Genomic DNA, 15,635 nt, shown 5'->3' on the forward strand with positions numbered 1-15,635 from the left:
GCACTGTCTCTCCACCCTCCCAAGCATAATGGCCCTTGCTAAGGACTGGTCACTCCTTGAAACATGCCCTGAGTATGTCAGACAGAGCTTCAGAATCCTTGCCTCCAACGAGCAGCCTGGTTTCACCCTCTCCAGGACAAACCTGCTCATTCTCCTGGCAGGCCATGGTCCATTCAGGACCCTTCTCCAGCACCACAGCTCAAAGGTCATTTCTCCTTCTGTCATCCAGCTTTCTGACGCATAGCAATAGGATGCAGTCACTCAAAACCAAACCCATTGGCTGCCTTGGCTCTGACTCATCGAAGCCCTGTAGGACAAAGTCCAGAGTTGAACAGTGAATAAGGATGACAGATGAAGAATTGATGCCTCTGGGTTGCGGTGTTGGAGAAGCTTGCTGGCTAGCCCACGGACTGCTGAAAGAACACACAACTATGTCTTGGAGAAAGTTCAACTAGGTTGCTCCTTAGAGGCAAAGATGGTGAAACTTTCACATAACTTTGCTCATGTTGTTACGAGGGGCCTTTCCTTGGAAAAGACATAAGATTTGGCAAAGTGGAGAATCAGTGAAAGAGCGGAGATTTTCCACAAGATGGATTGACATGGTGCATGTCATAATGGACTCAACATATCAGAGATAATGAATATAACACAGGATAGGGCAGAGATCAGATCGGTTGTTACCTAGGCTTGTATTGAGTTGTAGTGGAAGTGATAGCACCTAGCAACAACAATGACATCAATCTCTGTAGAAACAAACTGCATATTTTTCTCCCCTTGAGCAACTCATGGGCTCAAACTGCTCACTTTTCTGTTAACAGCCAAGCAAGTGTTAAATCACTGTGCCACCATGGCACAGTGCATGCAAATAGGTCTTTTGCCTTGCCTGTTTTTTTTAATTAATGATTTTTTGTTATCTTTTTTCTACTAGATTATTTATAAAATTCAAATACAAATTTGAATAAATTCTTTCAATTTCCTTCACCCCCACCCATCAAATTGTACAACCCAATGATTAAATCCCCCTCCCCCTGCACATCCACATCCCTCTGCCTCCAGCCTCTCCCCCCCCATTCTTATACTCATTATACAATAACTTTCTTATACAATATTTATCCTTGTGGGACTGAGTTCACTCAGCATAATGCTCTCTAAGCCCTCCCAAGTTAGTAATAATTTACAAAGTTATTGCTCCTGTGTGCTGTATAGTATTCCATTGTGTGAAAGTACCGTAATTTCTCAATTCATTCTTTTGTGATTGGACATTTGGGCTGTTTCCGTGTTCTTGCAATGGTGAATAATGCCTTGCCTGTTTTTTAAGGTGACAGTATCTTCACTCAGTGCTTTTTTCTGTCTAAATCTTGTGTCACATAATCTCTTTCTCTAAACATTTTTACTTAACGCTCTTCTTCAAATCTTAAAGCTGATGTACATAAATCAAAGGCTAAAAACTAATCTCCATTCAAAACACAACAGAGTAAATTCTCACAAACAGCTTCTCTGATTAAATAGGCGTCCAGAAGTTGTGATGCTCTTCTACAAAGTGAGGAGTCAAGAGCTCCTCGTTCTGCCTCATCCAAGGGCAAGTTCAAGGTTCCGTGTGTTTATTTTGACACTCAGAGCTCCAGCTGTGTTTGTTAAGTACCGTGGAGTTGGAAACCACCTGTAGCTGACCTTCCAGGGGGTTTTCAGAGGCAGTAAATTGCATGGGAGGAGATTGCCCATCTTTCTGCTCCAGGAAAACTAGTAGGTTCTGATAGCACACTGTCAGGCTGACAGTGCAGCTCCTTACTTCTAGGCCACCAGAGCTCCCTCAAGCTCTCTGTTCACTTTGTTGTTGTTAAGTGCCATCAAATCATAGGCAACTCATAGCGACCCTATAAATGAGAGACCTGGACACTTGTATAACTTTCATCCTTTCTCCAGGTTCATAAGGTTTCTGGAGGCAAACTGCTTCAAAAGTGGATGCCACTCCTGCTTCCAAATTTTTGAATCCAGGAGCTCTACCAAACACTGTCCACCATGGGTTAGTTTGGGTGTGGGGGGAAAGAGAATAGTTAGGTCCTGAAAACTTTTTATAGATTACAAATAGTGGGAGGAACTGTGTGTTTAATCAGCAGACAGGAGAGATTATGGGTGGATTCTAGCATCTGAAGGAACTTCATGAAGGATTGAAAGTGATAACTGTTCAAATTCTATAAGTAAAAGGCTAACACGAATGAACAGAAATAATGAGAATAATTTGCATAAGCAGATTTAAAATAAAGTATCTTAAATCTCAAGTGGAAATCAGAGGAAGGGTTTATGTTTAATAAAGATATGACACATCAGTGATTCAAGGCTCCCTGAACCATCCTGCTGGAAGAGAAGTTTGTCTCTGGTTCTCTCCTGCTCAGAAGCATCTGGAACTTCTTGGCCCAGCCTTCAAGAATGTTCTCTGTCTGGACATTTCCTGACTCTTCCAGCTGTCAGTGTTCATTGTGTGACTTTACCAGCCTTGGACCCGTGACTTTTCTCTGACTTTCCTTGACCTTGACATTGCCCTTGGAGGAAGGCTTGCCCCTTCTCCAGAGCTAGTGAATGATTCTGATTCCCCTTCCAAATGAGGAGCAAAGCCGCTGCTGTTAAATCCTTTCTAACTCACAGCAGCGCTGAGGACAGAGGAGAGCTGCCCCAATGCGTTTCCAAGCCCGGCTGTCCATCTCTAAAAGGACACTGCCCATCCTTCTCCAATCGATTTGAACCTTCAACTTTTTGGTTGCAACCACACACTCTAACCACTGTACCACCTGAGTTCCTAGATTCCCCTCCTTTTATTTACTCAACAAATATTTTTTGTTCACTTACTATGGCAGTATAGTACTGGATAGTATTACCTACTAAGACAACGATACTGAACATTTCATGGTCTGCCTCAAAACACAAACTAATATGTCTTGGAAAAGGTGTAGCCAGACGGCTCCTTGGAGGCAAAGATGAGAAAGCTTCATCTTGCATACTTGTAAGCATGTTGCTGTTGTTGTTGTTCTTACGTGCCGTCGAGTTGTTTGCGACTCATAGCGACCCTATGTACAACAGCCCTAAACCCTGCTCTATCCTGTGCCAATCTCATTGCCTCTGACACACCCATCCCGATTACCCCAGTCACTGAATCAATCCACCTCATAGAGGGTCTTCCCCTCCTGTGCTGTCCCTCCACTCTACCCAGCATGATGTCCCTCTCCAAAGACCTCTCTCTCCTTACAACATGTCCAAAGTATGTTAGACGGAGCCCCAGAATCCTTGCCTCCAAGGAGCAGCTTGGTTTAACCCTCTCTAGGATGAATCTGTTTGTTTTCTTGGCAGTCCATGGTACATTCAGTACTCTTCTCCAGAAGGGGCTATTTTGTGAAGAAGGATATCGTAGTTGGAAAGGCAGAGGACAGACAAAGAGAAGAGTCTTGACCAGGTGGACTGACACGGTGACTGCTGCAATGGGCTCTCGTGTGTCAGGAAGTGTGAGGACGGCACAGGTTAGGACAAGGTTTAGATTTGTTGTTCATCGGGTACTCAATTTGATAGCACCTAACAACTGTGGCAGTGGGATCAGGTGTGTCGTAGAAGGTGAGGTCGGCTCAGGATAGGACACGATTCAGGGCCATTTTTCATAGGGTCCCTATACGTCATAGATGAGACTCAATGGCATATAACAACAACTATGTACTAGAGCGCTCCGGTGACTTAGTTATAAGGAATTGAGCTGCAAACCCAAAGATACACAGTTCAAATCCACCAGCTGCTCTGGAGGAGAAAGATGAACATTCTCATCCAGTGTGATTTTCAGCCTCTGAAAACCCACTGGAGGGTCAGCTTATGAGGTGGGTCTGAGTTGAGAGTACACAACAACGGTATCATGTGGTTGGCATTGTACTGGACATGTTTCTACTTCCTGTCACTACAAAAGCCTTTTCCTATCTTCATGGAATCAAATGTGACTCGTTTTCAATAGACTCATGATTCCTGGTAGATTAAGAGAGGTGCTGTCCACATCATTGCGTGCCCCAAGAGAGCTCGCCACATCTACTGTGATTAAGTGTCACTGAATAAATGAGTCAGTGAGAAATGAGTAAATAATGGGATGGCCTTCGGAGTCCAAAGCTTGGTTAGGGATTCAGAACACCAGTCTACACCCCACTTTTTAAATTTTCTTTAATCTACAGTTTAAACATAAAATATGCCTTGGAAATGGTTCAGAATAGAGCTTTTGTTTGTTTGTTTTATTTTTTAATTTATTTTAGTGAAAGTTTACAGAGACTTTGGATTTCCATTCATTCATTGTTGCACACTTTCTTCCCTGCGTATCCCTGTCCCCCTCCCCAGTTCACTTTTCTCCTTGAAAAGTTAAAAAAAAAATTCATAGTTATAAAATCCCTCCCCCCAGGTTCACTCCACTATTCAGTCTTCATTCTGGACTCTTGTCATGACAATAATACCTAATCATATATTCCTCCTAAACAGCTCTTTCCCTCTTCTGTTTCAACACAGTATATACATTGTTTATCCCCTCTTAGTTTAGCCCCAACACCGATATCAATCCCACTTTATAACAGTGGCACTATTCAGTATTTGTCCTTTTGTGACCAAGATATTCCACTCAGCATAATGTCCCCCAGGGTCACCCATTTTGAATAATGTTTCATTAGTTCCTTGTTTTTCAATGCAGCATAGTATTCCATTGTGTGAATATACCAAGCTTCTGTATCCATTCATTTGTTGATGGGCACTTGGGTTGTTTCCAACTCTTTGTTTTCAACAATAAACATGGGTGTGCATATATCTGCTTGGGTGTCAGTTGTGATCTCTTTGGGGTATATTCCCAGCGGTAAAATTGCTGTGTCAAATGGTATTTCTATTTCCAAGTTTTTGAGAAAGCGCCATACCGCCTTCCACAGTGGTTGCACCATTTTACACTCCCACCAACAGTGAATAAGGGTTCCAGTTTCTATACAACCTCGCCAGCATTTGATGTTTGCCAGAGGAGAGCTTTGAGAAAAGAAATATAAGTCATTAAATAGTAGCTGCAATTCACTGGACTCTTACTACGTGCCAGGCATAGTTCTAGCTACATTTCCTCATTGAAGACACTGGGGTGATGTAGATAATTTTATTCTTATTGAGCATCTGAGGTTTCAAGAAAGTTTTAGCATAACTCACCCACAGCCTGTGGCTGGTAGGTAATAGAGTCAGAATTCAAATTCTTATGTGTCTGAATCCCTGAAAATTCATTGCTGTTGAGATGTAAATCTCACAGCTGACCCTCCCGTGGGTTTTCAGAGACTCTCAGGCCCATGACAGGAGGTTACTGATCTTTCTCCACTGAAGCAAGTGGTGGATTCGAACTGCCTGCCTGAGGTCCCTCCCAGAGATTTTGTGAGGCTTCAGTTCTTTAATAAATGCACCGATCAAGTGTCATCCCTCTGTGAGTTGTCCTGTAAGCCCTGGGTTGGTCCTCGGTGAGCCCAAGTTGCTTTTCTTGTTCCATAGCTGGCTTGTCTCTCCTTTTTTTTCCTTTGGAAGACCGCTTCTTTGACAAAACAATGGTTTTTCCCTATAGAAACTTCCTTATCCCCGTATCATTGTACCTCATCACTCCCTAGTGTGAGGACACATTTGTAATCCCAGAAACCCAGCACTGGAAGGGACTTTGGAAACCGTCCACACACCCTGTGTGTGGAAAAGAGAGCCTTTCTCATTGTCGTTGTATACCGTCGAGTCAGAACTGACCCTAGTTGGTTCTCAGAGGCAATACATCATGCAGGAGGAAATTGCCCATCTTTCTCTCATGGAGCAGCTGGTGGATTTGAACCAAAAGACTTTGCATTGCTAGTACAGCTCCTTACCACTGAGCCACCAGAGCTCCCCTTGTCCCAGTCCATACAGCAGGTATGTGGAGCTGCCACCAGCTCCCTCAGCTCCTAGACTAGGAATTTTCTTCCTCTACTTTCTACTTTTCTCTCCCCTCAGATTGCTTTGCCTGCTAAAGCCATAGTCTTCCTTTTGACTCTCTGCTTTTCTGATCCGGTCAGCCCTCCCCAACCTGTCTGTATCCCATGAGTGTCAAGAGTATATCACACCTGAAATTAGCACGTTTGAAGAAAGTGCAACCAGGGTACTCCTCAGAGGTACGGAGACAGTGAAACTTTATCTTACACACTTGGGGAATTGTTAGGAGGGGTAAGTCATTGAGAAAAGGCATTCTGTTCAGATCAGTGAGGGGTCTGCAAGAAAGAAGAAGCCCCTTAAATCATGGGATTGATGTGTTGTTGTTGTTGTTGTTGTTATGTGCCACCGAGTCGGTTGCAACTCATAGCGACCCTATGTACAACAGCACTAAACCCTGCTCTGTTCTGTGCCAACCTTGCCGTCTCAAACACACTCATTCCTCCACTCCACTCACAGAATCAATCCATCTCATCAAGGGTCTTTCTCTCCTGTGCTGCCCCTCCACTCTCCCAAACATGATGTCCCTCTCCAAGGACCAGTCCCCTCCTTGCAACATGCCCAAAGTGTGTCAGACAAAGCTTCAGAATCCTTGCCTCCAAGGAGCATTCCGGCTTCACCTTCTCCAGGACAAACCTGTTTGTTCTCCTAGCAGTCCATGGTATATTCAACACTCTTCTTCAGCACTACAGCTCAAAAGCATCAATTCTCTTTCTATCATCCCTAGTCACTGTCCAAGTCTCTGACGCATAGCACGTAATTGCGGAGACCGTAGCCCAGATCAGGCGCACCTTAGTCTCCAGTCTGGTGACTGTAATAATGGGCTCAGTATATCATAGATAGTGAGGCTGACATAGACAGGACACGATCGAGATTTCTCTTCATAGAATCCCTGTGAATCAGAGTCAACTCAGCGACACCCAACAATATTGCCTCTTTTTACGTATGGCTGGAATTTTGTTTCTCAAAGTAGACTCGCTGCTGTCTACTCGATTCTTCTTCAAAGTGACCCTCTCTCCATAAGATTTCTGCTGCCATACACCTTTAACAAGATGGTTCGACGCAGTGACTCTGGCAGTAAGCTAGAAGACGGCAGAGGCAGGGAGGATGACGCAGGATGGAACAAGGTTCTGGTCTGTTGTGTGTATGTCACTGTCAGTCACAGTCACCTCGATGGCAGAGAACAAATTGTATGACAAAGTACTATGGAAAAACAAAGGGATTTTAAACTGCTAGTCTTTACAGGAAAGGTCTGTGGAACAATCGGTGGGTTCAGACTACCAACCCTTGGGTATGAAGCCTCAAACGCAAACTCATTGACGGTGAATCAGAACCAGTCATGGCTGGGATGACCCTCCATTGGGTCTCTGAGGCGGTAATTCATGCAGGAAGAGATCGCCCATCTTCCTTCTGTGGATTCAAACCACCAGAGAGATGCCACCTTTTTATTAACAGTTCAACTCCCTACGGACTGTTCAGCAGAGCTCCTGACCTTTTGGTGTGTTGTTGTTAAGTCCCGTTGAGTTGGAACGGACTCATAGCCGACACTCGAGTGGGTTTTCAGAAGCTGTAAGTTACAACGTAAAAGACTGCCCATATTTCTTTTATGGGGCAGCTGGTAGATTTGAACCATGCATCTTTGGGTTGGCAGCACAGATGCTTACAAGTTGGTCACCAGAGCTTCAGGTTCCTGACTTCCAGTCTCATGGAATTACATAGTCAACCACTTCGTTTTGTTTTGTTTTCTAAGTTCCTTTGAAAATGAGCTTCCTTTCTAGGCAGGAGTAGTCCTGTCGTACTCCTTGAGCAGATCCAGCCTGCCGGGACAAAGACACTGTAAGTGGATGACTTTTGTGGAAAGTCTATTCCCTTATAGTTTGGAGGGGGTGGACTTTCAAATTAAGGAGGGCTCCAGCCCTAGGGAAAGGCCTTCGCTCTCTGTGGGTTGTGGAGTCAAGTCTCTCTTTCCCTCTACATTTGTAGACAGTGTATTCCTTGGAGATTTCCATGTATCAGAACTTTTCAAAAGTCAGAGAAACTCCTTGCACAGAGAACTGAATCCCAAAGGTAACAAGCACTCTGTTCCTGGAAAGAGTTCTTTTTAGTGACACTAAGTCCCCCCCTTCTCGGCTTTTTATCTTTCTCACTCAGTTCTCTCAGTGGGAACCGACTCATAGCTGACCCTCCAGCATGTTTTTTGGAGGAGACTGCCCATCTTTCTCCCTCAGAGGGGATGGTGGATTCAACCACCAGAAAGGCAACGTCTTAGCTGAGCTCCCCAACCTTGTAGGGACCTTGGCACTGATCTCCTTGTCTTTTGTGAGATAAAAGAGCAAACCCTACAGAAACTTCCAGGAACTTCCAGAAACCCACAGACCAGGGCCCCATGAGAGGAATGAGGAACATTGCATTCCATCCTTAATCCTTTTACAACTATTTGGTTTATCAGATCTTGGAGGATCATCTCATAGCTTCTGCATTGTGTCATTACATGCATATACTTGGAAGAGACAGCATATACTTGGAAGAGACAGAGTTCAAGCCATGACATTGCTAGAGTGAAAAATAACATCTGGTTAGAAGGATGGACGGTCCCCTCCCATGCGATTAAATGCCTCTGAAAACCCACCAGAGGGTCAGCTATGGGTCGGTTCCGACTTGATGGTACCCAACAATGACATTGTGTTGCTTGGCTTTGACTTAGCTATATGTTGTTGTTATTGTTAGGTACAACCCCGTGAACGACAGATCTGAACCCTGCCCTATCCTGTGTCATTCTCCTCATCTCTAACTCTCTTGAGCCCATTGCTGCAGTCACTGTGTCAGTCTGTCTGGTTGACGATCTTCCTGTCTTTCACTGATCCTCCACCTTTCCAAGCATGATGGCTTCTTGGAGGCAAAGATGACAAAGCTTCATCTCAATACTTTGGGCTTGTTGCTAGAGGAGGCTATTCCTTGGCGAGTGACCACATTGCTGTGAGAGTGCCTTCTAATATTATTCATAGTTATTGCTAGTTGTCCAAGTATCCCAGAGAATAGAAGTTTTGAATGACTATATGGTTAGAGTTAAAAGGAAAAAGTGAGCCAAATAGAAATATTCAATAACTATAATTTTTCACTCCAGTAACAGTGGCAAAGTTTAACAGGGCAGCAAGTAATAATGTTGGAGAGGATGTGGTAAGACAGGAACTCTTATACATTGTTGGTGGGATTGTAAAATGGTGCACCCACTCTGGAAGGAAGTTTGGCGCTTCCTCAAAAAGCTGAACATAGAAATTCTATATGACGCAGCTATTCCACTACTTGGAAGATACCATGAGAATATGAGAACTGAGGCACAAACTGAGATTTGTACACCAATGTTCATAGCAGCGTTATTCACCATCAAAAGAGCAGGGAAACAGCCCAAATGTCCAACCACAAACGCATGGATTGAGAAATTATGGTACATTCACACAATGGAATACTATGCAGCACGTAGGAGCAATAACTTTGTAAATTATTACCTAAATTGGGAGGGACGGGAGAGCATTATGCTGAGTGAACTAACTCAACCCCACAAGGATAAATATTGTATAAAACCATTATTGTAGAATGAATATAAGGACCCAGGAGGGGTGGGAGCGGTTGGAAGCAGAGGGATGTGGATGTGCAGGGGGAGGGAGGATTAATCATGGGGTTGTACAGTTTGTTGGGTGGGGGAATGAGGGAATTTGAAAGAATTTGTTCTTGAAAACAATGTATTCTAATTTTGAAAATAAATTAGTAGAAAATTTAAAATAAATAAGAATGTAATTCAAGATTTAGATGACTCTGTTTGGAAGCATTAACTTACACGTGCTCTCTTTGTATTTCTGTCTCTCTGTCTCTGTCTCTCTCTCTCTCACACACACGCGTCTACTCATGAAATCCATAAAGCAGAGAGAAAGGTTTTTATAACCATCCATGTATCCAAGGCAGGGGAAGGATTTGTGTTAATGTAAATCTCTCCCTGGCCCCAGAGGGCATTTCTGTTTACCCAACCCGTGTATAAAAATACCTTACGGCATATATTTTAGTCAGCAAGTATTCTTCCATGGTGGAAATGATTTACTGAAACTTAGACCCTCTCCTGAAACCCAGCCAAAACTCTGATTTGGAAAACCAAGAAGTCCTATTTCGTTTCCACCATCATTGTTACTGAACTAACCTGGCTGCATAATTAGTCACATAGAAAGTTCTTGTGCTCTCTCCTTTCATTTAAGCATTGTGAGGTAGTTTTTCTCTCTCCCACGGTACATTTGAAGAATCTGCGGAGGTGAATATTTGGATTTTAATACATGGTAGTGACTGTGTTTACCGATTCCTCACCAAGGTGTCTGCCACTGTGTGGGTGTTTCTTGGCCCAAGAGAATTGGATGCTTCTAGAAATTGAATTTGTACATCTGGCAGCCGAAAGCATCTTGTATGTATATTTTGGTTGGGAAAGAAATATTTTGAGATGGCCATTCTGCACAGATTCCATAAGGCTTGGGAACATTTATAACCTGTTATTTCAGAAGCTGCACCATTTGTAGCTCCGGAGATACAGAAATAAGTTGTGTGTCTCGTGTATGTGACAAGAGTTGCAACCTTAAACAAGATTTCTAGGCATTTACAGTTGAACCATGATGCCAGTGAAGATATGTTTATTTAGACATTAAAATCCTAGGGTGTGCACGTTACATCCCAACCGCGTGTGTCGCTTGAGCTCACTTTGCTAATACGCTTTAGCTCTGAATGGCTTTTGTGCTGTCTCCTGGAGCGTTAATGTACTAGGAGGAAAGTTGAACTTGGATAATGAGTCTTATTTTTTTTTCTTCTCAGCACATGACTCTGCTGCAGAGAGCTGTGTCTGATGGAGGCAAAAGTCACATCCCACTGAAGAGGTGAAGCTCTTGGCGTTGGACGCTCAGGGCAGTGTAGAAGCCCTCTCGTGTGGGACATGACCTCCCTCTCTTCATTATTAGATGAGAGAGAACACTGAGTGTTTTCCTTCACTCTCTACTCGTGTGTCCGTGTATCCAGCAAGCTGGGTTCAAAGAATGCTCACAAAGCAGCGTGGTTAATAATAGCAAAGAAAGAGTCAGGGAGATCCTGTGTTTACAGGGCCTCAAGTCAACTGTACTTTGTCAAAATATAATAGTCAGAAGTTAAAAATGATCTCTCTGATTCCGGAATGCTGTGTGGTGTTGTGTGTGTGCCATCGAGTCCCAGCCAACTCAGAGCTGACCCTCCAGCGGGTTTTCACCGGCCGTAACTTGCACTGGGGAAGTCTGCCCATCTTCTCCAGCAAAGCAGCTGATAGGTCCTAACTGTGTGCCCATAAGGTGTATTTATTCCATCACAGAGGCAAAGAATAAAATGACATAGCACGTTCAGAGAAGGACATGGCAGAAATATTGGCGTGGTTGTTCTTGTTATCAGGTGCCATCCGACTGACTCTGACCATGACTGTGAATGACCAGATCAGGACTTTGCTCTCTCTCGTGCCAACTTCACGATGTCTCATACACTCAAGACCGTTGTTATGGTCATTGATACGGTTTCTGTGTCAATCCATCTTATTGAGGGTCGTCCTTTCTTTGAGGATTTAGGTAAAAAATTAAGGAGAGGAGGTGAAAAGAAGGAAGGGAGAAAAAAGAAGTTCATAAGAAAATAAGTAGTGTAAGCATATATCTGCTTGGACGGCAGTTGGTTTCTTTAGGGTATATTCCGAGTAGTGGAACTGCTGGGTCAAATAGTATTTCTGTTTCTAACTTTTTGAGAAAGTGCTGTACAACCTTCCAGAGTGGTTGTACCATTTTACATTCCCACCAACAGTTAATAAGAAGAGTTCCAGAACTGCCACCCAAGCAGATAAATGCACACCCATGTTTATCAAGGCTTTGTTCACAATAGCAAAGTGTTGGAAACAACCCAAGTGCCCATCAACAAACAAATAGATAGAGAAGCTGTGGTATATTCAACAATGGAATACTATGCAGCATTGAAAAATAAGGAACTCATGCAATATTCAAGATGGGTGACCCTGGAGGACATTATGCTGAGTGAAATATCTCAGTCACAAAAGGACAAATACTGCATATGGCCACTATTGTAAAATGGGACTGACATCGGGGTTGGTGGGAAACTAACAGGGAATAAATAATGTAGACGGCATTGAAACAGAGGAGGGAGAGAACTGTTTAGTAGGAATATATGATTAGGTATTATTGTCATGACAAGAGTCCAGAATGAAAGCTGCATAATGGAGTGGACTGGTCAGGGGCGGGGGAGGGGGGAATTGTATAGCAATGAAAGATTTTTAAAAAATTTTTTAATTCATTTTACTTTTTAAAGAGAAAAGCAGCAGGAAGCTCTGGTGGCCTAGTGGCAAGAAGCTGTGCTGCAATCCCAAAGATGTGCTGTTCAAATCCACGAGATGCTTTGCTGGAGAGGGAGGGGCAATCCCCTCTTGTACCAGACAGATGCAATTAGATGGTACACAACAAGATTAAAAAACCCACAAAGAAACAAATAAATCAAAGAGAAAAGCAAAATGGGCAGGGGAGGGGTAAGCAGGGAGGAAAGTGTGAAACAAGGAATGAATGGAAATAAAAAAGAAAATAGATAGTGTAGATCGACAAGGACATGGGGAAGAGAAAGAACGCTGGGGTGAAATTGGGAAATCAAGTCAGGAACTGATTAATGCCCTGCGCTGCTTTCTTGGAGGCTGTCAATTTCCCCTCTTTCTCCTGAGGGTTTGAACTGCCAAAGCAGCATCACCTTTGGGTTAACAGCACAGCTCCTTACAGACTGTGCCACCAGGGCTCCCTCAGAGGTCTGCTTTCTCCCGGGAAGAGATCCTCAGCACTTCTCCCAGACAGTGGTTATTTTTAACTTACCAGTCTGGAGCTAATCAAGAGAAAATGATAAGTTAAAAGGAAAACACCAAATCACATTCTGTATCTCTGGAGCATCTGTTTGTCTGTCAGTGGTGTGGTGCAGTGCTGTCCAACAAAACCTTCTGGAATGAAGAAAATATTCCAGATGAGTACTGTCCACTGTGGTAGCCAGTGGCCATATGTGGCTAGTGACCATATGACTAATGTGACTGAGGGACGTAATATCTTTTTTATTTTAGAGTGTATATGTATGTGTTGTGTGTGTGTGTACCGTCAAATCAGATCTGACTGGTACAGGAGGAAATAGCCCCTCTTTCTCCAGCAGAGCAATAATCTCTTTTCTTGTGTCCAATTTTTATTCATTTTTATTCAGATAACCACATGCAGCTGGTGGCCACCCTATCGGACGGCACAGCTGTTTGCCAGTCAGTGGGCATGCAATCGTGTTTCTGCCTAATTTCCAATTTTGGTTGATTTTTCCCCCCTTACCAGTTTGCAAATTAAAGCTTATTTTTAAATGCTATAATAGAAGCTAAATATGTAAAAGATAAACATGTAAATACAGAGAAATTAGATAACTTTAAAAGGCTCTTCTTCCGTGAGATAGTTTCTTCTATAAATGAGATGCTTCCCCTATTGGGTTTCTTGATAGCTGGTTTTCCTGAACCTACGCTGGCCAGTGAGGGAGCCGGCCCTGAAGCTTAAGCCTCTTTGGAATGAACCCAACCCTGTATTAGACTTTCCAAGGGCCTCTTGTTGGTATTCCTTTTCCTTCGAAGGATAACAACAGTCACGTCGAGTTTTGATTAAAAGAGGCTTTCTGGACTGTCACAAAGAGAGGCCCGCTATTAATATTTCACAGGGGTTTTGAGGGTAAAATAAGTTAACTTCTCTGCTGCCATCCGTTCTTTATCCAAAACCTGCTGCCAGTGCGTTGATGAGGTTGCCTTTGAGTTCTGGTGAAGCTCCGTTGTCTGACTCGGTTTTCTCATCTCCTTGCTTGCTTACAGGGATTTTTCCGTAGAAGTATTCAGAAGAACATGATTTACACTTGTCACCGAGATAAGAACTGTGTTATTAATAAAGTCACCAGGAATCGATGCCAGTACTGTCGGCTCCAGAAATGCTTTGAAGTGGGAATGTCCAAAGAGTGTAAGTGAAGACACAAATGTATTTTTCCCCCCCTCTTTGCTTTATCTATATGATTTGGTCAGCTACCAAGATAAAAATGTGGAGAATATTATCATATGGAATTCCAACAAGGCACTACTGAGTGCCGAAGGTCGATGTAAACAGGGAGGGTGTGAGAAGAGAACAGGGGCGGAGATTTTCAGATACACCCCGAGTGGCTGTTGGTATCAGGACAGGAGCTGGGTGTCAGTAATGTCAGGTTGTATTACAGAATCGCAACCAGCACACTGGGTAGACTCGGTCTTATCACACCTGAAGTACCGTGGATCCATTTCCCCGTCTTAACAATGAGAATAAGGATTTTTGTTTTCCCCGCTTGTTAACAGTAAAGAGAAAATGACATGAATGTTAACAGTGGTGGCAATCTGGGGTGTTTTTATTTGTGTGTGTGTGTGAATAGGGAAAGGAAGGAAACTCTTCTTGTGGGAAAAACATTTAGAGATTTGGGGCCTTGGCATGTTTCCAATCTCCACTTAGCTTTTCTTGCCAAGCTATCCTCTCTTTCAAATAATAATTTGGTCTGTTAATGCGAAAGGGAACAGTCTAGCAAATGAAGAATTGATTGGCCATCTCTCTAAACACGCAGATTTGAGATAGACATGATTGACTACAGACTCAATACACCACCAGTTCATTCAGCAGTTGCATTCGCTCTCATTTCAAATAGAGAGAGGACCCAGAATGGTGGCCAAATAGCTTGGCTGAGTTGAGGATGTAAAGGTGTGCACCAGGTCATCAGCCTCTTACAGGCCTTCTGTTTCTTCAATCACTGCATCATTTGGGGATTCAGTGAAGGCCCTCTGTGTATCGAACACTGGGTTACAGGACTCTGGGGATATGTGGGATCTGGAAACTGCCTTCCAAGAATGTGGGGTGAAAAAGCTACCATGTGGCTGGAAGAATTATTTATTTACAAGCCAGAGGTTCTTAGATTTCTAAGTGGGTAGTATGACTTTAGGAGAAGACCAGCTGAAGATGCGGTTTACTTGCATGGAGAGTGTAGCTATGCGGGGCCTGTGGAGTCTGCTCTCTCATGTTATCGTGAAGGGTCAGAATCTACTTGATGGCAACAGCTGGTAATCAAGCAATGAGTCTATTTGTAATCCCTCTTCCATGAGAATTCCTCACCACCCCTCGTTTTATTGGCTACAGGTCATTTTCACGTATCAGGCTTATTTGCTCTCCAAGGTGTACATTGTCATCAGGAAGGGTCCTTGGAGGCTGTGGACCCCCAGGCCATACTGCCAGAAGGGGTGACGCAAAAATGCCTGTACCGTTTAGCCTTGCACCCTTTTTCCTGATAGTACTCAGCTGCAAAACTCTTCATTCATTGACTGTTGGATTGTACATTTGTGGATTGTAGTATCCCACTCAACATGAGTCCCATCCCTTTACCTTTCCTAACGACACCCAAATTTTGGTTCTCTTTTCTGCCCGTCACGTGTCTACACTTCTGGGAATACTTAAGGTTGGATCACGACAGTCAAGTTAAGCAATGAGCATATTCTATGTGTAGCCACTGTCATTGATTCATGGCGAGCATGTGTTACCTAGGCAGACTCA

At 43.5% G+C, this 15,635-nt stretch overlaps 1 protein-coding gene across 4 annotated transcripts in view; it reads left to right on the plus strand.

Annotated features, from left to right (window-relative positions):
- Window positions 1-15,635, plus strand: part of RARB (retinoic acid receptor, beta) — a 571,381-nt gene that overhangs the window by 429,603 nt on the left and 126,143 nt on the right. For all 4 annotated transcript variants that reach the window (XM_006883350.1, XM_006883348.1, XM_006883351.1 and 1 more), the window contains one exon: window positions 13,892-14,033. In XM_006883350.1, the coding sequence (XP_006883412.1) occupies window positions 13,892-14,033 (142 nt within the window). The remainder of the gene's footprint in view (window positions 1-13,891; window positions 14,034-15,635) is intronic.

Source organism: Elephantulus edwardii, unplaced genomic scaffold, assembly GCF_000299155.1.
Source record: "Elephantulus edwardii isolate Elephantulus edwardi_28Jun2011 unplaced genomic scaffold, EleEdw1.0 scaffold00027, whole genome shotgun sequence".
Lineage (NCBI taxonomy): Eukaryota > Metazoa > Chordata > Mammalia > Macroscelidea > Macroscelididae > Elephantulus > Elephantulus edwardii.